Below are 19588 nucleotides of genomic sequence, written 5' to 3'. Positions count from 1 at the left end.
GCGTGTTATTTATTGAGTAATGAAAATCCTATTTAAAATTAATGTAGTATTCTATATAATATATATATAAGTAGTAAAAGTTAAATAAGTTAGTAATTAAATAATAAAAATAATGTTTTTATGCGACAAGATTCTATACATTCTATGCAAGAACTGATACATTTGTAACGTGTACTGCAAGCTACAAAAATGAGAAAGGTAAACACACGTGTATTTATGATACTGTCTGAATAAAAATAGTCGGAGAAAGATATCGCGTATGTATTCATCAAACTTCCCAAACCTGTCGAAACTCTCGAAACTTTCAGGAATTTCAAATAAATAAATGAATAAATGTATATATTATATTTTTATAGATATATTATTAAAATTCGAAGTGACTCGAATATTGACAGTCTTGAAAAACATCGAATCGTTTCGAAATTGAGACTCAAATGGCCCATCACTAACTGAAAAATTAAGTTCGTAGTAGGTACTCGATACGATATTGCACATCGACGACGAAAAGAGAGGGAGAAAGACACACAGATCGAACGCGGGAACCTCATGTACACGTGGACGTGTGCCAATGGCAAATTGGCGCGAAAAAAATCTCTCTCGGCTTATCGTTACGGGCTGTATTTCATTCGTAATCTTCGTATATCCTCGACGGCTTAGAAACAGTTTTGATACATGAAAGATAAAATGGTAACGATTCAAAAATGCATCAGTTATTTTTCGACCTTCGATAAAAACTCGAAGCGTGAAATAAATTCGACCGAAGTGCTCCTTCTATTTGAATCATTTTGCTTTCACCAAGAGAACCCGATTCAGTTTCTTGAAAAATTTCGCGTGTTGCTACGAATGGCACGCAATCTGCATTCGGCAAAGCGAATTTCTCTGAACATACGTAAGCTACAAGTTGTTGCGTGTTGTAATACGGGAGCGCAAAATCGATCCTTGATCTCGATTAGATTTAACCATAACAGACCAGACAGAGCCACCATGAAAATGAAAACACGCGCGAACGAATAAACACTTTTCAATTTAATGGTATTTTCTACTGTTTACTGAAACGTATAGAGCAAAATTCATCGCGTTATCATTGTTTCGAAAAATTACGTTACGGAAGAGTTCTGCTTGATAACCGTTGGAGAAGCGAGGCTATAAGCATCGCATGAAACCGTAATTCACCAACTTTTTTTACAGTTATCTTTTCACATCTTTTAAAACAACTTTCTAACGCGTCCTAGAGGCACTCTCTCAGTTTCGTTTCTAAACAATAGTGCGAATCAAATGTTCATCTCCGACGATCCTTTGGTAAATAGAAAAAAAAAAACAAGGCAAAAAATCGAGGCAAAAAATCGAGGCAAAAAATCGAGGCAAAAAACGAGGTTTCCGATTTATTTATGACGTGTCTAATTTAGAATTTGTAAAAATGTTTGTTTCGTTACATGAATTAAAAAATAAAATAATAGATTAAAATAAGTGAATCGATATTAAGCGTAATTGTACTTTTGATTCGTAAAACGATTACATTTGTTCGAAGCATATTGATAATGAAAGGAAAAAGAAAAAGAAAGGAAAGGGCACGAAAACGGGCAGCACACGGTCATGGCATCGATTCAATTGCCAAGAAGCAACTTTCTTTAGCGTAATGCAGAAGAAAAAATATTAAATGAAAAAAAAATGTATTGACGCGAGCGAGGGAACATTCTTCTCAGTGACAAATAATAATAACTCGTGAACACGAAACATGGCGAGGTAAATTTCGGTCGAGCCTGTAGGATATTTCCTGCGGTGGGCATATGGCGAGGGGTAGAGTTCCGAGAAGGTTCCCACGGTCAATAGCTTTCGTGGCGGTGAGGCTTGAAAGTGCTCGAGGGGCTCTCCCTACTACTCGTTATTCGCAATATTTTCAAAAAATCTCCTTTTCTGAGACCACGATTCGACAAAAGCAAATAAATCTTCTACGAATGATATATCGTTACGAACATTTACAAACATTACAATTAGTTCATTATACATTTTTAATAACATCGTGTAAATCTTTTTTACTTTAAAATCAATAGATTATTTCCCATAGATCCTTCTAATCCCAATTGAAAACGAGGGCTTTTAATTGCTACTCCTGTTATTGATTACTTGCCGCCAAGTCGAGGGAAACTTTCGGCTAGCTTCGTTAATTATTTTAAGCGTAGACTGCAACGTTAATAAAAAAAATAACTCCGTTATAATAAGCTTTTTAACTACGAATCAATAAGTCTCGATAAACACTGTGTAAATCGCTTAATTTGTTAATCTTTCGCCATCTTTGATGGTAATTTTTTTTTTGATGACACATACGTAAAACGACATTGTGCAACATGCAAACGTCGATTAAAGCAGTAAGCGGTATAAGATTTTAATTTGATGTGTAATTAGAAATCCATAATTTATGTGGACACGAATATCGTAAATTACTTACAAATTAATTCTTTTCGTTAAAAATGATTTATCAAAAAGAAGAAAATACTAGTACGAAAATAATTTTTGTGCACAATAATTATTCCCTCTCTCGTCGCTAGCGAACACGACCCCGAATCAAAATGACGATTCGTCGTACGAGTGCAAACGTGACATTGCACAGAGTGCATTGAGCGGCAAAACAATGGCTTTCATCACCGGAAATACATGTTATATCAGTGAGGTTTCCCGGTAATACACTCACTCTCTTCCCGCCGAAAGTTACGTCGAGGTCCATTCTGCTCACGATGAATCACTCATTCAGTTCGATTTGACACACAAGCCAGCCAACCGATTGTTTATTTTTTACGAAGCGTTGTACGCTTGATAAATAATTGCTATGGTGATGTGCTCACGGCCGCCTACGCTATCGAATCGACGGAGCGCGGCAAATGTATGAATCTCGTGGCCGATCGTGAATTTATCGTGTCCAAACGGTCTAAAAATACCGGCAACGCGCAGGGGCAAAAAAAAGAAGAAAAATATCGTCGAACCGCTCAATTACTGACAGATTAATCCGCTGCTATTAACAGTCGTGTGCAAACACGAACGTAAACATATATGCATCGTAATACTCAATAAACTCTGTGCAGGAAGAAAGGTAGAAAAAAAAATTAGAGTTGAAAGCATCATGACTGCCCCCTTGTACCTTGACACTCGAAAGCTAGAATGGCTCGGCGGGCCGGCTAAGACGAAATATTTTTTCATAATTTTTCGTTGAGGCTTGCGTGAACGGCACGTAAATAAAGCGTAACTAGACCTACCGTGTGTTTGACAATCCTTAAAGCACGTCGTCCTCGCGGGCAAGCACCACTTTCACACATATATTTACAAGAGAATTATGCGATTTTTGGCAGCGACCATGTATAAACGGACACCGACACAAGACCCCCTTTACGGAACTGAAGTAACGTTGACGGGAGGCTCGTGAACAAAGACCACGCACGATTTCAAATCTCGTCCTGACGATTGGCCGGCCGCAGTCACGTGGCTTTGCCGCCCTCTCCTTATTGGCTGCTCACTACGGGTTGCGAGGACATTTTAAACGATGTACTTATGCACATGGCTGACAAAGGGATACGCACCAGGGAATTTTCTTTTCTATTTTTTTACAGAAATATTATCTCTATTAAATGTAATAATTTTTTACGAATAATTATTCGTTAAATCGGCAATCAATCAATAGACACTGCAGTATCCGCGTTAAGAATGGCAACAATTGTACGACTTCTCCCTTACCTTCCCCACTTCAAAATGGCCGAATCCAAACAATGCACAGAAAATCATTCACGCTCGTTATATTTCGATATGTTTTAATTTCATGTGCGACTTAAAAAAATCTTAATATTTTTTATCATTCCCTAAATGTAAAATATTTTACAATCTATGCTGGAAACGCGAAAATCATTCGTGACAGTAAATCGAAAACATTGGACGAGTCCATCGTTCTAATTGAGAGGGGAGCGCGGCAGTCCCGTCAAGAATAAACCACAGCAATAATGGCGGGAATATACACACACGTATACATATTTATCGACTTTATGTGGAAAAACATAAGTCAACGTTACCCTGTGAAACAGATTTGTACGCACTGTATCGAATTAAATATATAATATATATAACACTAAATAAATATATAACATAAATATATAACATAAATATATAACACTAACGTGTATCAATATGATTAATTTGTTGCAGAATTTTGGGCAAAATATTAATTCTTTAGCCCATCGAGATCAATAGCTTTGTTATATCTATTTTTTTTAAATAAATACATATATTTGAGAGTCGTTAATGATCCCGCAGTCAATGTGATATAAAGCGCAGAAGAAAAAGAACAAATATATTTGTTGTATTGTGCATAAAAATATATAATTACCATAGACATAGTTTTTGTCATGGTTTATATAAAATATATTTAATTATTTAAACATTTACGTATATATGTGCATTATGTATACATAATATATGTATATAAAACTTTTTTCAGCAATTCTACGCTTTGCAGATAATAAGGAACATTAAATCCTGTGGTCTCAAATGCTGCTACGTACAATTATACAGTCAAAAATAAAACATATTCATTGTTTTTTAGTATGGTACTTGATCTTTTACAACATAACTTGTACTTAAAAAAATAGTATCGATTGTTTTCGTATACTGAATAACATATTCTGATTTCAGTTAGTTCACTAGAGAGATTGATAAATGCATTTCCCAATACCTGATTCAGAATGATTTGACTGTTGTGTTTTGTTCCTCTCGATGAGACCTTCTTTTCGTTACTCTTCAACCACGCACTTCGTTTCTAAACCATTTGTTCATTTTTCTACATTCTCTCAGTCTTGTTCCAAGTTATTCCTTAATCATCGAGACCAACTGCGTGTTAATACATTTACTTCCACTAGACAGTTATGGCTTTCTATAAATCTTTCAATTAATAACAACTTGATAATAATAAAAACATATTTTTGTAACAATTATAAATATTTGAAACATATATAACTTTCTAAATCTTTATGAATTATTGCACTATGTTTCGTTCACTCAGGAACGTTAGTAAACTTCTGCACTTCTTCTTAACTCCTATTATTAATCTTAATTTTTGACTTTGGTATTTGAAATAAAGGTACACAATTTTAAAAAGCGTGTGATGTTAGAGACTTAATATCATCTGGTTAGATATTTGCTACTGCTGGTATTATTTTCATATATATATCAATGCCCTTTAAGAATATATCTTTGTTCAGATATTCATCGTGATCGTGAAGAAGTATTTTCGTTTTATTCATGGGTGAAAAACCAATGGAAGGTATTCCAACCTAAGGTAGAAAACAGACTTTTAAAAATTTGTTTATCGTTTTACACCATTGAAAGTTGACAAAATATCGTTTACCGTTTTATACCAATAAAAAATTAATAGAAGAGATATTTACCTGTCTTATATAGCGACTGTCTGTTCCGCCTGGAAAGATTCCTATTTGCAACTTTATCTTAAGATCGTCGCAAGCTTTTTTAAAAGCGATCCAGAAGGGATTAGAATCATCTAACTTTGTGTTCTCGATCTTGGGATCTTTTTGTTCGAACGAATACGTAACATCGGCACCAGCTTCCTCACACCATCTTTTGATCATAGCTTCGAACTCGATGTGATCGACGGAAGGCTCAATTCGAATATCAAAAATTGCCGTTAACGAAGTAGGTACTACGTTTGTTTGCACGCCACCCTGAAACAAATTATATTTTTCCATTATTAGTACAACACGGAATATTTTACTTCGTTGTTTTTAAACATCAAAATTTAAAAAACTGACTCACTGTGTAATATTTTCCTAAACGCGCAGACATGTAATATTTAAAACACAAATTAATTATGCTTCTTCAAAATATAAGATAAAAGCATGAATAAATAAAATTATAATGTGAATAATAAAATATAAGCCAAGCAATAAATCCCCAAAAACTATATACCTTCAGTTGCGTTAAGTTTATGGTTGTAACATCGCCAATTTGTACTTTTGGATCTTTCAACTTTTCTTTCTCCTGAGCTCTGTAGTCCATAAAACGATCAATTATAACTCTTATTTTTTCACCAGCTGTATTATCATGTAAAATGGATCCATGACCAGGAGTACCCTTACATTCTACTTCGACATGCCAAATTGCTCTTTCACCGTAAAACATATAAAAATATTCTTCGGGCGAAGCCACACCTTCATCCAGAGAGAAACCAATATTCAACTCTTTGAAGTCCTTGGTACGTACAAAATCTTTCATGCCAAGCTCTCCTCCTATTTCTTCATCAGGTACAAAGGAGATATGGATAGTTCTCTTAAAATGTTGTTTAGCAAGTTTTAAACGGCGAATTGCTTCCAAATATTGAATTCCAACACATTTCATGTCCTGGCTACCACGAGCATAAATGTTTCCTTTCTCATCCATATGAGCACTAAAAGGTGCATAGGTCCATTTATCCTGAAAAGTTTTATTTGTTAATTATATTTATTCATTTAGGTTTTTTCTTTAATATTAATTTCTCAGGTCTGGTATTAGTTCACTGTACCAGCATATGTTTCCTCAAGGTTGATGCACTGATGCTTACAACTTTTTCGATACGTTTCTTATACCATATAAATATGTTTTTCATACCATATTTTAAAAATTTTATGAAAATTTCATTCACCATTCATGAAAATCAGTTTGTGGTAATGAAAGGTTTGGTAGCGAAAATACTTGTTTACTTAATACCAAATACCAAAACAATACCAAACAAAAGTCAATCGCTTTGCAGACCATACGAATGGAATAACAGAATTCTGAGAAATTAAGAATTAACACATTTACGTTATCATACGTACTTCAAATACAGGTACAACATCCATGTGACTATTTAATAGAATAGCTGGTTTCGCTGGTTCTGTTCCTATCCATGTTATGACAACAATTGGTTTATTTGCCTGGATATGATACACTTTAATAGGTAAATTGAGAGATTCTGCCTGTTTCCGAAGGAATGCAACACAATCATCTGCGAAATGAAAGATTTGAATTAGTATCAATTAATTAATATCATATATCTATATTTAACACAAAGATATCAAATCATCCTATTATTTAAAACTGGAGTAAGAATTTCTGAAATTCTTTTGCATATCGGTTATCTTATTTTGTTTATATGACAAAATTATCTTATCTTTCGTTATGATCGACATTTCTTACGAAAAGATTTACGAAGACACAAACAGTTAATTACTCTTGACGTAACTGCTTTGATAAATTATAAAATCCCATATTTACAGCGCAATCATCGTTCCGACGACTCGTTATCGTCGGTAAACTGAATTAGATTAAACAGACATAAAAAACAAACAATGCAATACGAGAATTAAAAAGAATTTCTAATTACGTGTAATTTAGGTCAGTCACGGATCGTACTTGCGTAATGTTCATATCCAAGCCAAATTCATGCAAGCTAAATTTCAAATTTTTGTCGGAAAGTAAAACAGAAGTTCGGAGATGATTTTACAAAAGGTCTAGAGGCACACCGTCAGTTGAATAAAAAGATACAGAGGTAGAAATAACATTCCACACAGGGTGGGGCATGCAATGGCTGGATAGCGTCTCCGACGCTTCGAAGTTGGGTTGGTTGCACTAACTGGCAGATCCGTTCTGTCCCCATGTGAAAACGTGCGAGCATCGTGAATTAACGTGAAGGATTTAACATGAAAACCTAGAAATTCTGTAGTACACCAGAAATGCGTAATTTGTTTAACAAAGAAATGACGGAGTCCGTATTCCGGCACACAATATGCGTGCATAATTTTTACATGACCGTACGTACTTAGAGGTACACGCGTGATGACTGAAAGAGTATTCGCGTTGTTTATCGTGGCAAATAAATTAGGAAAATACAATTAGAGATCAAATATGTAAAATTGCTTACCGTAATTGATGTTCGGTTGGACAGAAGGTATCCGCAAATATTCGCGAAAATTCTCTACAGCTGTTGCGTTCAGCTGAGCTTGTGAGGACGAAGACATTGTACCGTCTGCTGATCGTCGCGTCGGATGCCGCTTAGTCGACTGTCATACCTAGCACCCATAGCAGACGCCTGCCGCTTGTCTCGGCCAATTGCCGGTGATTATCGCTAGTGACGTAAACAAAACTCGATCAATCGAAACGCGTGGACAGGAATGGCGGGTTTGCAAGCGTTTCTTTGAAAAATAGATAAGATTAGAAAACGAAAATACTTTGTTTGATCAATGAGTACGTCCTTTCTGTGCGGAAAGTTTTTGCGATAAACCACCTGACAACAGTTGATGTACAATATAGTATATAAGAAATTTGGACACTCGGTACAACTGAATCGAGATATTGATATTTTTACTATATTTGGAATATTACGGCAGAAGAATGTTTCTCTACTATTAATTCTTTAGTTCGTGGCGTAAATGGGATCAAGTATTCTACTAAATTAAAATTAAATCAAGGAATATACTTGTATCAATCGCGTTTCATATTTATCTCTAATAAATAGCTGACACTTTTTAAAATCTATAGAATTTTAAAATGTGGTTGGAAACACATTTGTATTCCAATTATTTTAACATATCAACATTTTCGTAAAAGCAATTTTCATCCACATTTAATTATTGCTTTCTTATTTATGTCAATTAACATAAACTATTTTTTTTATCAATATCTGCTAAATTGTATATAGTTACCTGAAATAAAATCAGAGGCGAAAATTAGATTACAGAGCTTTATTTGATGTATGTCTTATATGTTTGTAATAATCTGGAAGTGTCCAAATACTTACGTAATGTACATATACAGTAGCTCATCAAAGTATTCGAATACTTCTAGAAACTTTTTATCTATATATTTTACAAAACGTTTTTAAATTTCATTATTATTATAACGGGAGATGTTATTATCGTAATTATATTGGTTAAATTTGAAACGGATCGAACTATTTATTGGAAGCATATATTACATTATATAAATCAAGCATACAATTCACTATATTAATAAGCCAGAATATGTAATGAGACGATCTTTAACACTATTTGTATATTTAAGATTGCTATTCATACTGTATAATAATATTTCATTAAATTTATGTTTGCAATAGATGTCTTGTAACTTCTAAGTACATTTTCGGATTGGTTTTAAATTTTATTGTTATAAATACGATAGTCATGTTTCATAATAATGCCAACGAAATTTCCAAAAGTTCCGTGTAATGAACATAATATACTCATCAAAATTGTCTATAATAGTAATTCTAGTTTTATATATTCTAGTATTTTCGTGAGCCACTGTACGTATACGACGGTTGATTTTATTATCAGATAACGAACCAAATAAAGATGATGACCGAAAAACAAACTTCGAATACACGTGGATACGAGAGAGGATATGAGAGATCAAGGTTGATACACATGGAAAGAGATCGTTAAGACTTGTTAATTCGTAAAATGTATTCCGATTTATTAAATTTCATGTATGCCTAAATATGAGCTCTTTACACGTTACGCCATAATATTATATTCATATAGAGGTTGATATCGGAGAGCTTGTTACATCCAATAATCGATAGTACGAATTAAATTATTATACAATGTAGAATATACTGCAACGTGGCTAATAACTAGGCACATACATGTAACAATGAATTGCAAATAAAAAAATTATGTGTTCAGGTATAATTATGGAGACGAACTTTCTCTTTTATATATATATGTATATGTATATATATATATGTATGTGTATATATATATATGTACATATAATAATAATATAATAATAATAATAATCACTACTGATCTGTATTATTTACAACATTGAAACTATTGTACTAACGAGTTTTTTACTAAGTTTTTTGTCTTCTCATCTCTATAACACGGCTTACTTATATCTTTATATGTAGCAACAGAACGCCTTTGTCACTTTATCAGAATGTCCATTATACAGATAGGTTAGAGCAATCAGAGAGAGAATTATACAACGAATAGAATACATTACAAAGCTGAACGTATGTGTAATCGCAAAAAGCAATTTTATTACCATTCTTCTGCTTTTTTTGTTACTTTTCCTTTCAATTGCCGTTCTCTGTTTTACGTGGATTTTTCCACTCGCCTCTTAATAGATGTTCTGTTTCTTTTTCTTTCGAAAGATCTCAAAGGAGACGTTCATACTTAAATTTATCTTACAAAAGTATGTACAAGTTTCACAGTACTGCCAACCAGGTGATGAACATAAAGCTATACACACCCTTATCTCACATTCGCACCTGGTTAACACAAGTAACTTACACTAGTATACATGTTTATTACAAAATATCGGCTAAAGTATAAAGGAATACCAAATGCCAAAAATATCGCTCGTTTAGCTCTCCCCATAGCCTTTCTTCTCGAATTGCAAGTATTTTTCCATGACATTATTTTGTCTATGCTCCTTCTCTTTTGTTTTCTTTTTTTCTTTTTAATAAAATCTGCAGTCAAATAAACACAAGTTAAACAGTAAGTAGTTGAAGAACTCGATACACTGTAGTTTTATATTTTTTTCTATTACTAGCGAAATCCATAGAATGCAGTGGGATTTCAGTAAAATTCATTCTTCTGTATTCCGTTTTTTTTAAATATCTTATTCCCTAGTTACAGATCTCTCTAAACTTTAGTGTCGTGTTTAAAAATTTGTGTTTTAAGCATGTTACAACAGTAAAACGTGGCTTTGTCATTTGCTAAAACCTCGCATTTTTTGTAACTACATAAATTTACCAATTGTGATTACTTTTTGATTATTCGTTTGAAATTGAATGAATACATAAAAAAGTGATGAACAGATCGATCTGTTGGCTCGTGAAAACTCTTCGAGGAACTATATGTATATGTATTAAATATATTTTTCATTTATCCGAAATGTTGTTATCGAAATCTTAAATTGTACATAATTTCTCACTTCTTCGTTATTAGAAAATACTTTATTTTTCTTTGTCTGTGCGAATAAGTAAAATTTAGTGCCTCGAAAAGTTTTCTAGGTCAGTTCTTTACACATCAAGTATATCGATCAAAATGCTTTTCTTTCTCTAGTACTGTATTTAATGTTTGATTCGATAATTGCTTCCTATATCCTATAATGTTTATAATTGTTGTTGCACATGGGAAAAGATCAGCGGAAAGTAAGAAATATTTATGGCCTTCAGATTCAGCAAAGTTTAAACTCTTTTCAGCTAGAAATTTTCCCTTCGACCGAGAAAAGTAATTCGTTGTGTGTATTTCTTTTGGGTAGAATGTTAACCATGAGTCTAAAATCTGCGAAATATACAAAAGCCGGACAGTTATAACTCATATTACAACGAGGAACTCCCAATAAGAAATCGTAATTAATTAACATATTTAATATATATATATGTACACACGACAAATACGCGAGAATTCCGATATGAAATCTTTGTACAACACGCTAATCTTAAATTACACCGCTGTGTACACTGGGAGAATTGTCCTTAATCAAATGTACCATTTACATTCGTCAAATAAAAATACAAGAAAAATAATGATCACCGGACTAAAAAGGAAGAAAAGAAAGTAACGAAAATAGATTTACAACACAAATAAATAAACTTTTAGAAAAACAAAAAATTAGATATCTTGTTTAATACGCGTATAGAACAACTAGAACAATTTACAAATTTCGAGAACGAAAGATGTACTCTAACTATGTATTCGTTAATTCGTTTTCTCTCTTTTTCGTTTACAAAAAATAGCTTACGATTCTCCTGACATACTAATTTCTTTTTTCTTACTGCAGCTTATATTCTCTTCCTCTCTCTCTCTCTCCCTCTCTCTTTCTCTCCCACTCTTTCTCTCTTTTATACATTCTTTCTCTAAATCGCCTCTTAAAGAGCTTTGTACTTCAGAATGAATGTTCAGTTTCAGGACTTCCACGGATCATCAAATAAAAGATATTTGTCGCGGAGACGCCTCTCAGTATCAACTAAAAACATGTTGTACTGTCGATCGTGTTATAGAAAAACAACGAAGAAAAATTAGAAAATTTGAGCGCAAAAGAACAATTCTTAAAAGAAAAGATGTGTCAGACTCTTAGCAGGAGGTACAGAGTGACGAAATCGACGTGGGAACATTCAGTCTAGGGCCTGTACAATTTTACCCTAAACAGGCCTGTTTCCTTCCCATCGAATCGACATTATTGTCACAATGGAATTAAAAAGCGAAAATTCCAATTATCCGATAATGAACCTGGCACTGTACAGTGATATCATCACTTCGATTTATTATTTACTTTTCCTAAAATTCCGATCATGCCGATACTCTTTTCTTTTTTGTTCTTTCTAAAAAAAAGAAGAAAAAGAAAGAAAGAAGAAAAGAAAAAATAAAACATGAAAATAAAAATAAAAATTGCAACTCACAGCACAGTGTTTGAATTTTTTCTGTATCTCTCCCTCGATCTTTAACTTAAATGTACATTTCGATACCGTTATATTATGCATATATGCAAATGATATTTACAGAAAAATCGTATAATATTGGTATGCACATTTTGTGTATCTGTTTTTGTGTATGTGTGTATACATATATAATATATATAATTGTCAGATGTGGGCTCCGAATATCACGATTATCGTTCGGATTAATCTCAGCTTTGTTACAATTTCGCCACAATTGGACTAGTGCTATATATAAACATTTTTTAGGGCACCACTTCTCCGATATAAAAAGTGTACGCGGCGTACGATACACTTTTGGCCATAATGCTTAGATGCCAGTAGTTTCCTTAAACACGGTCGTATAATGCGTGAGAGCACTACGTTTTATTTCCTTTCATTCCTTTCGATTTCTTTCTTTTCTGTTTAAAATACTTAATTATCACTTTAGGCCACACGAATTCCATCGAGTGCGTCTCCGAAACCATCAGTAGTATTAATATTCCTTGTTTCTCCTTTCACAGTCAACGATGTACGCGCATAAACGTTTTTAATACAAGAGAGAACAGTGTAGCACCTGGTATCACGAATCTCTTCTGATTTACTGTCAGTTGCGTGCGCGAATCATCATCTTATCATATAATCTAAATACCCTTTTGCTAGAACACGAATGACGTTAAATAGAAGAGATCGTGAATTTATATTCTGTTCCACTCAAGATATCTTGTTTCACCCCCTTCCCTTCTCTCAGGCCAGGGAGGATAACTTAACACTTTAATCTAATGGAATTAAGCGACCAGCTGCGAGTTTCGTTTTTGTTCGAAACCAATCGACAAATTAACTCGCGATCCGACCAAATCTAATAAAAATTTTTCCAGCTAAAAACTTTTCGACAGCGCTACCTTTTATGTGGGTTAAGACCTTGGTGCCGGGTGATTATAAAACTGTTTCTGTGATTGACCAGATGCAGGATACATTTGATTTCCAGGTGGCGGTGTAACAGGCGTGTACTTGGAGATCGATACTGCTGTGGTAGACGGCGGAATAAACTGGGGAGGATACGGATTTGAGCCTGGTGGTGCTTGAGACGCTTGGGGTACTAAGAATTGTTGTGGCTGTTTATTCGCAGATGCCTGAGGTGTAGCGTTCGAATAGACCTGTTGCGAAGAATTCTGTGGAACTGTGAAGTTTGGGTACTGAACGGGACAAGGTTTAGCTTGGAACTGAGAATAATGGATGGATGCAGATCCTGGAGGAGGTATATAGGGTTGAGGAGGCAATTGAGGTACCGGGAAACCTGGTGGAGTATTTGATACAGTAGGATGAGGCGGAGATGTTTTACGCGCTTTCAGTATTGCCTCTGCCGTTAAACCTGTAACGATTTACAGTCATGTAAAAAGTAATGAAATGACAGAAGAGGATAGTAATATTTACCATGTTTGCGAGCTCTTTCCTCTTCGTCGTCGCTGAGGAACAATCCAAATTCTCGTTTCAATCTTTCTGTAAGATTTTCTCTTTGACGTTCGACTAAAGTTGGTGCGGCAGACCAACCAATTGTCCCTTCCTCACCGCCTATAAGAGTATAAAATGTTTTAACAAAATAATTTATAATTTTTGACGCTTAAACCTATTATTATTATTATCTCAACCTTAAACCTCTTAGTATCCTCTATATTAACCTTTCTTTTCCTCGCCTTCCACGTTCGTGAAAAGCGGTAATGTGGTTAAGGTTGGTACATCAAGAGATAATGAGATTTTGGAACCTTCCTCATCGGAACTGAGCGACGAAGTTCCACTGCTCGCACTGTCTGATCTACCTCTAGCTCCTCCCTTATCTGTTGTAGAAGCATCACTTGACGGTTCAGGTTCTGGAGGCGTACCAGACGATTGCTGTTTGCGTTTACGGTATTCTGATATGGACAACTAGAACAGCAAATTACTTTTGAATAAACAAGAAACACATGGTAGAATAACTTCGAAGTAGGAATTTTATTCTATAGTTATTCTAACCTTTCGTTTAACAGGGGGGATTGTTTCGGGTTTAAATGCAGGAGCTGGCATACTATTTGGAACGACAGTTCTCGGGTCCTTTAATCGTTTGATTTCCTTAGGCGGAGCTTCCTCCTCTTTTACTGGAGTTTCTTCATTGTGAATATTTTGAGGGATTGGTTTTGTCGTACACTCTTGTATCTCTATAATCTGCTCAGAAGTTTCAGACTTTGGCTCGATGTATGGTGTATTATTTTCTTCGATAACTTCTTCTTTAGCGCTCTCGTTTGTTAGATCATCTAACTTAGCTTCCAGCAATTCCCTTAACGCCGTCGAGAGCATAGACTTTTGTTCACCATTTTTGGATTCATCTTCCGTCTCCATATCAATGGTAGATTCGATAATAGCTGCTTCAAAATTCAATTGGCTTTTTGGAGCACTTGTTGCTTCTGTCTTTTTACGAATTCGTTCACTTAATGGTGGAATGGAATGAAAACTCTTTGGTGGTTCTGTAATGGATTCTGTGTCCATGTTGGAAGACACAGACTCAAAAATGGATTCTTCGGATGAAGTAACGAACGCGGACGGCTGTTCAATTTTCTGAGATTCCTGGCTCTGTTCGATTTCTTTAATGTTATTCTCAATGATACATTCTGGTTCGGATTTGCTTCCGAATTCTTTGAATAACTTTTCCTCGTGGTTTAAATTGAATGATTTGAATGATGGCGACTCGTATTTCACATCATCTATGTCTTTATCCTCAGATTCGGAATCTTCTTTGGAGCTCTCCATCAGACCCTCAATACCATCCATGCTTTTATCCTTCTCCGAACTAGTGTCTACTTTTTCCTTATAATCATTTCCATCGTCACCAGTAATTTTCTTCATTTGAGCTTCAACGTCAAATTCGTCGATCGACATGTTGTCGTCAGATTTGATTTCGCACTTCGCGTCTTCGAATCTTTTATCATCATCACACTTATCATCTTCAACTTTAACCATCTCACTTATACTACCTCCGAATTCCAGTTTCATCTCAGCCACGCGTTCCTTCAGAATTGCATCCGATTCCATAACAGCGATTGGAGAGCTGAAATCTTCCATTTCCGTGTCTCCTTCGTTTTGATCGACTATCTCGACGGTACCCTTTTCCATATCCAAATTCTCTTCTTTCTTTATAATATATTCCTTCTTGCTCTTATTTTTCTGATGACCAACCGGTTCGTTTTTAACAGATCGCAATTCATTCTTGATAAAAGATTTTGACTCCAAGTGCATGTAAGTGTCACAATCCATTTCATCTTTCTCTTCTTTCTTCATTCCGATGTTCTCTTCTTTCATTATCGAAGTGTCTATCACTAAATGTTTCTCGGATTTTACTGTTTTAAGATGAAAATCCTGTGGAATATCTATCGAAAGTTTTTGTCGTACGGCCTCGTTTGAATTCGCGTGTTCGTGCGAGGCAACCTCTTGCTTTACAGATTCTGTTGTCGTGTGACCTTCTTCATTCTGATCAACCAACGAGGATTGCAGGTGTTCGATGAAATCGTCCTGAAACATATGGTTTGATTAAAAATCAACTTCCTATTAATTTACAAAAAAACATTTCAACATACAATCAAACAGCAACTTACTTCAGCAGGACACAAAGATCTATTATTCGGAGTGGACTCAGGAACTAACATAGTAGGTGTAGTGGGTGGAGTGTAATTGTCTGACGATAAACTTTCTCTAGCTATCCTTCTTTTCTTCGGTGGAGCTACCATTTCACTGGCCGGCGGACTCTCCGGTCGACTATTTGGTGAATCACATTCTTCAGAAATGGCTTGACGTAACCATCTTTTCTTGGCAGATCCCGTAGAAACAGGGCAAACCGTATTTCCACTGATTGCTTGTTGTTTACGTTGCGGCGGTGAATCGCATATTCCAGATACTGAATTCGCCGCCTGCACAAGAGTGGCTAAACTTTTGGCTGCATAACTCTGCGTTAAGAATTCTGCAGATGAGTCCGTCGGCAAAGAAAAATCCGAAGACCTGCAAAGAGGATTTATCGAATTCGTCGCAGAAGCCGGTGGTAATGTTGGTAACGGTGATATCTGAGATATATTGCTTTGCGGTGGATCGGGTGACTCTTTTAACCATTCATTCATTAGAACTTTCTTGGTTTTCGGAAATTTGAAGCCAGGAGCTAGAGGACCAACCGCCGCTGCGACTAACAAGCAAGCCGAGGATAAAGGAGTGGATGGAGTTGAACTTTGGGAGCTGCTGCTTGCACCGCTGTCACAGGTTGGACTTTTAACTGGCGTTGGTTGTTGCAAAGGAGGCGAACTCGGTCCAGGTGCGTTAGAATTTGCTAAAGCTAACAGTAAACCAGCAGCCGTTGGTATTCCTTGATGAGCAGCTGTAGTAACGTTCTCGTTCGTACTTTTCGCAGGAGCATGCAGGTGATAAGGAGCATCTCGACTTTGCGAATGATTTTGGCTCAACAAAGGTGGCGACTGCATCGAATTGCTTTCTTCTCCGGACGATTCGTCTGAATCTGCGGAATTCAGTCTGGTTCTTCGACTGCTACTTTGCGATTGAGAAGTACTAGTAGTCCTTGCTCTACCCTTTCTTCTCTTCCGCCTTAAAGGTCTATCGGAATTTTGTTGTTTTTGCTTTGTTTGTATCGTGACACTATGACTATCTTCATTATCGCTATGCGTACCACCAGACTCCTTCCGCTGTGCATTTCGTGCTTGAACTTCTTGTTTTCTTTGTTCTGCTTTTTCGAGCCTCTCGAAAGCTTTCATAATAGCTTCCATCTTTCTCTCTTCTCTAGTCATCTTCTTCTTGTCTTTCTTAGTCTCTGACACTATTGGTTGACTTAAATTCGGGGAAGTTTGTGGCTGCTGCACTAACGTAAGCGTTTCCTCTTTAGGTATTTGGCGCACCGTATTTGCAACGGTGGTTGTAACTGTCCTTCTTGGTGGCGCGGATACCGATGATGACACTGTCGTCGGCGGTGGTGCAGGTTGCGTGATGACAGTATTATTAGATATCACGGTCGAGGAATCGCTGTCCTCGCAAATTGTGTTTCGTCTACCCCTTCGTCTCCTCTCTCGGCCATCTGCATTCTCAGCCAATGCTCCGTTGCTTCCTCTTCTATTCAACTGATTTAGAGACACTATTTGACATTCCCTTGGGTTATTACACGCACAGACAATGGGCATCATGGGGCCATTTGGATTAGGCGATAGCAAGAGATCATGTTGTTCGTGTCTGATCGTAATTTCGGCATTTTTCTCAATCGCGCTTGTAGTCACAATATACAAATGTAACGTTCCTTTTTCTATACAATGTTTCACTTCCGCGTTAGGTTTACAACTACGTCGCACAAATCTAGCATCGTTTCCATACGTTCTTGTGTCTACACAGACTTCTGTTCCGTCTCGTGGTAATCGGTAAAAGAATACAAAGGGTCCGGGCCTCTGGGTATGATGCCTTCCTTGAGGATAGGACGGTCGATGTTGCGTACTTAACATATACTTTCCTCGTAATTCAACGACGGGTGTGTTTGGTGGGAGATACATCGTTGCTACTAAAAACTATATAAGAAGAGTAAAAAATTTTTTAAGATACTTATTTTTCTTAAAAAATAACTGTTCTCGTCTGAAAAAATACTTACCCTAACGTTGTTACTATGTACGTTGAGCCTACACTTTCCGGTGGCAATGATATTCATGTTGCTCTGTCTCAAATCACTGTGTGTACCATTTACTTTGATAGATGATATCCTAGCTCGTAATTCTGGACTATAGTGATTTGTTACTGCTTCCTCGTAACGTTCGATCCACTGTCTTAGTGGCGCGACGTTGGAGCTCCACGTATCTTGAGTTTCCTCTTCTTTATCTTCCAAACTCATTCTCCGTTTAGCTTTACGTTTACCCGGGCCTCGCTTTGTAGCTTCTTTTTTACGAACAGCACTGGATTGTCTCGGATGAGAATCTCTCCTCTGCCTTTTCGCGACGTTATTATTATTGTTGTTGTTATTGTTGTTCAATCGTCTTACTTGCGGTGGTTCGGATTTTCGTCGAGGAATTTGTTGTTGCAAAGTTCGTTTCTTGGGGATCGTACTGACCCCAACATCAGTATCTGCTGAACTGGTGGACGATGTATCGGATGATGTATCTGAATTTAGCAATTCCTCGCGTTTACGCATTTGCAAAGCACGAGCTCTTTGCCTATCTACTCGTCGCGGTCGACAAATCTCACAGAGGTATTCGTCAGGAATGTTAGAACGATCTATACCCATGCAATCAACGTGTTGCCAAACTCTGAAATGAAAAATTTACACTATGGCAGCGCACTGAGCTGAATTCCATCAAATATCTTAGACGTCAGAATTTAAACTTACAGACAACGATCACAACAGATCATGTATCCATCATCATGTTCAAAGTCGCTAGAAATGGACAAATTTTTAAATATGAATATAATATAATATACAATATATAAACATAAATTAATATATTTTTTTAATACAAATAATTACCATATACATCTAGTAACACTATCTTCATCATCCCCTTCACCCTCGGGAGCAGTTTCGGTTTCTTCGCCTTCCAGTTCTGCGTCCCTGCCTATTTCGCTGCTGATAGCACTGGCTGCATCGTCGTCCATATTAGCGCCACTAACAACTATGATGAATAACACAATGTCGCATAAAAAATACACTGCTTTCATTGTTATTGCGAATCTAATCGAGCTAGTAGGTCTTCGTACCTTTTCCATAAATGTAAGGATGCTGAGAAGTCGTAGACGAACTTCCGGCACCGTTGATAGGCTGTTTTGCATGAGATGGGGGTGACGGAGGTGACGGTGTTCGTGGTGGTGGTGCCCCATAATTGTGATCCTGTAGGACGTACTGAAGACACTATAATCAAGAATTACGTGTTCTAGGAACAACTATACAGACTACAAAATGCAACAGTGTACACTGCAAAAATGGCACTGAAGATTCGTTATTAAATTTCGCGTTATGTTTACTACGATATATGTGTTACCTCGTAAGGCGGAGGTATTCTTATAATTGGAGTTATAGGACGTTGTTGACGTTCGTCTTCTTTAGATTCGCGTAGCTCGGGTTCGATTCTAGAAAAATAAATTATTCAATCGATATAG

The 19588-nt window shown here is 36.1% G+C and overlaps 3 protein-coding genes and 2 long non-coding RNA genes across 14 annotated transcripts in view; 2 read left to right on the top strand and 3 right to left on the bottom strand.

The window, feature by feature from the left end:
• Window positions 1–3891, bottom strand: part of LOC100644984 (myb-like protein X) — a 31794-nt gene extending 27903 nt beyond the window's left edge. The window contains exon 1 of the mRNA XM_003401846.4: window positions 3249–3891. The gene's annotated coding sequence lies outside the window, so the exon portion shown is untranslated. The remainder of the gene's footprint in view (window positions 1–3248) is intronic.
• Window positions 3892–3943: 52 nt separating this feature from the next.
• LOC125386529 lies at window positions 3944–4609 on the top strand. Its single transcript, XR_007226765.1, has 2 exons — window positions 3944–4068; window positions 4186–4609. It is a non-coding gene; the product is annotated as an uncharacterized LOC125386529 (long non-coding RNA).
• LOC100645222 (aminoacylase-1) lies at window positions 4081–8094 on the bottom strand. Of its 4 annotated transcripts, none has more exons than XM_048413217.1 (6): window positions 7931–8094; window positions 6846–7015; window positions 5959–6462; window positions 5806–5832; window positions 5424–5714; window positions 4081–5309 (listed from the first exon to the last, which is right to left on the bottom strand). In XM_048413217.1, the coding sequence occupies exons 1-6, from the start codon at window positions 8025–8027 to the stop codon at window positions 5166–5168; spliced, it is 1233 nt and encodes a 410-aa protein (XP_048269174.1). In that variant the 5' UTR covers window positions 8028–8094; the 3' UTR covers window positions 4081–5165. The 4 variants fall into 4 exon arrangements, with proteins under 4 accessions (XP_048269174.1, XP_048269175.1, XP_048269176.1 ...); XM_048413218.1 differs by lacking the exon at window positions 7931–8094 and adding an exon at window positions 7394–7804; XM_048413219.1 differs by lacking the exon at window positions 7931–8094 and adding an exon at window positions 7423–7804.
• A 623-nt stretch (window positions 8095–8717) lies between these two features.
• Window positions 8718–12012, top strand: LOC125386531. Its single transcript, XR_007226767.1, has 2 exons — window positions 8718–9421; window positions 11925–12012. It is a non-coding gene; the product is annotated as an uncharacterized LOC125386531 (long non-coding RNA).
• The window catches only part of LOC100645102, a 32067-nt gene continuing 21934 nt past the window's right edge, over window positions 9456–19588 (bottom strand). For 4 of the 7 annotated variants that reach the window (XM_012317717.2, XM_048413215.1, XM_012317718.3 and 1 more), the window contains 10 exons: window positions 19471–19558; window positions 19190–19340; window positions 18960–19104; window positions 18822–18869; window positions 18093–18741; window positions 16060–18012; window positions 14447–15976; window positions 14116–14359; window positions 13871–14008; window positions 9456–13808 (listed from right to left, as the gene is read on the bottom strand). In XM_012317717.2, coding sequence (XP_012173107.2) covers window positions 13351–13808; window positions 13871–14008; window positions 14116–14359; window positions 14447–15976; window positions 16060–18012; window positions 18093–18741; window positions 18822–18869; window positions 18960–19104; window positions 19190–19340; window positions 19471–19558 — 5404 coding nt within the window. In that variant the 3' untranslated portion in view covers window positions 9456–13350. Of the gene's footprint in view, window positions 13809–13870; window positions 14009–14085; window positions 14376–14446; window positions 15977–16059; window positions 18013–18092; window positions 18742–18821; window positions 18870–18959; window positions 19105–19189; window positions 19341–19470; window positions 19559–19588 lie in introns of those variants that run through there. The other 3 variants (XM_003401688.4, XM_012317719.3, XM_020867284.2) reach the window with 3 other exon arrangements.

Source organism: Bombus terrestris, chromosome 16, assembly GCF_910591885.1.
Source record: "Bombus terrestris chromosome 16, iyBomTerr1.2, whole genome shotgun sequence".
NCBI classification, from domain to species: Eukaryota; Metazoa; Arthropoda; class Insecta; order Hymenoptera; family Apidae; genus Bombus; species Bombus terrestris.
This window is presented reverse-complemented; position numbering and strand designations above follow the sequence as displayed.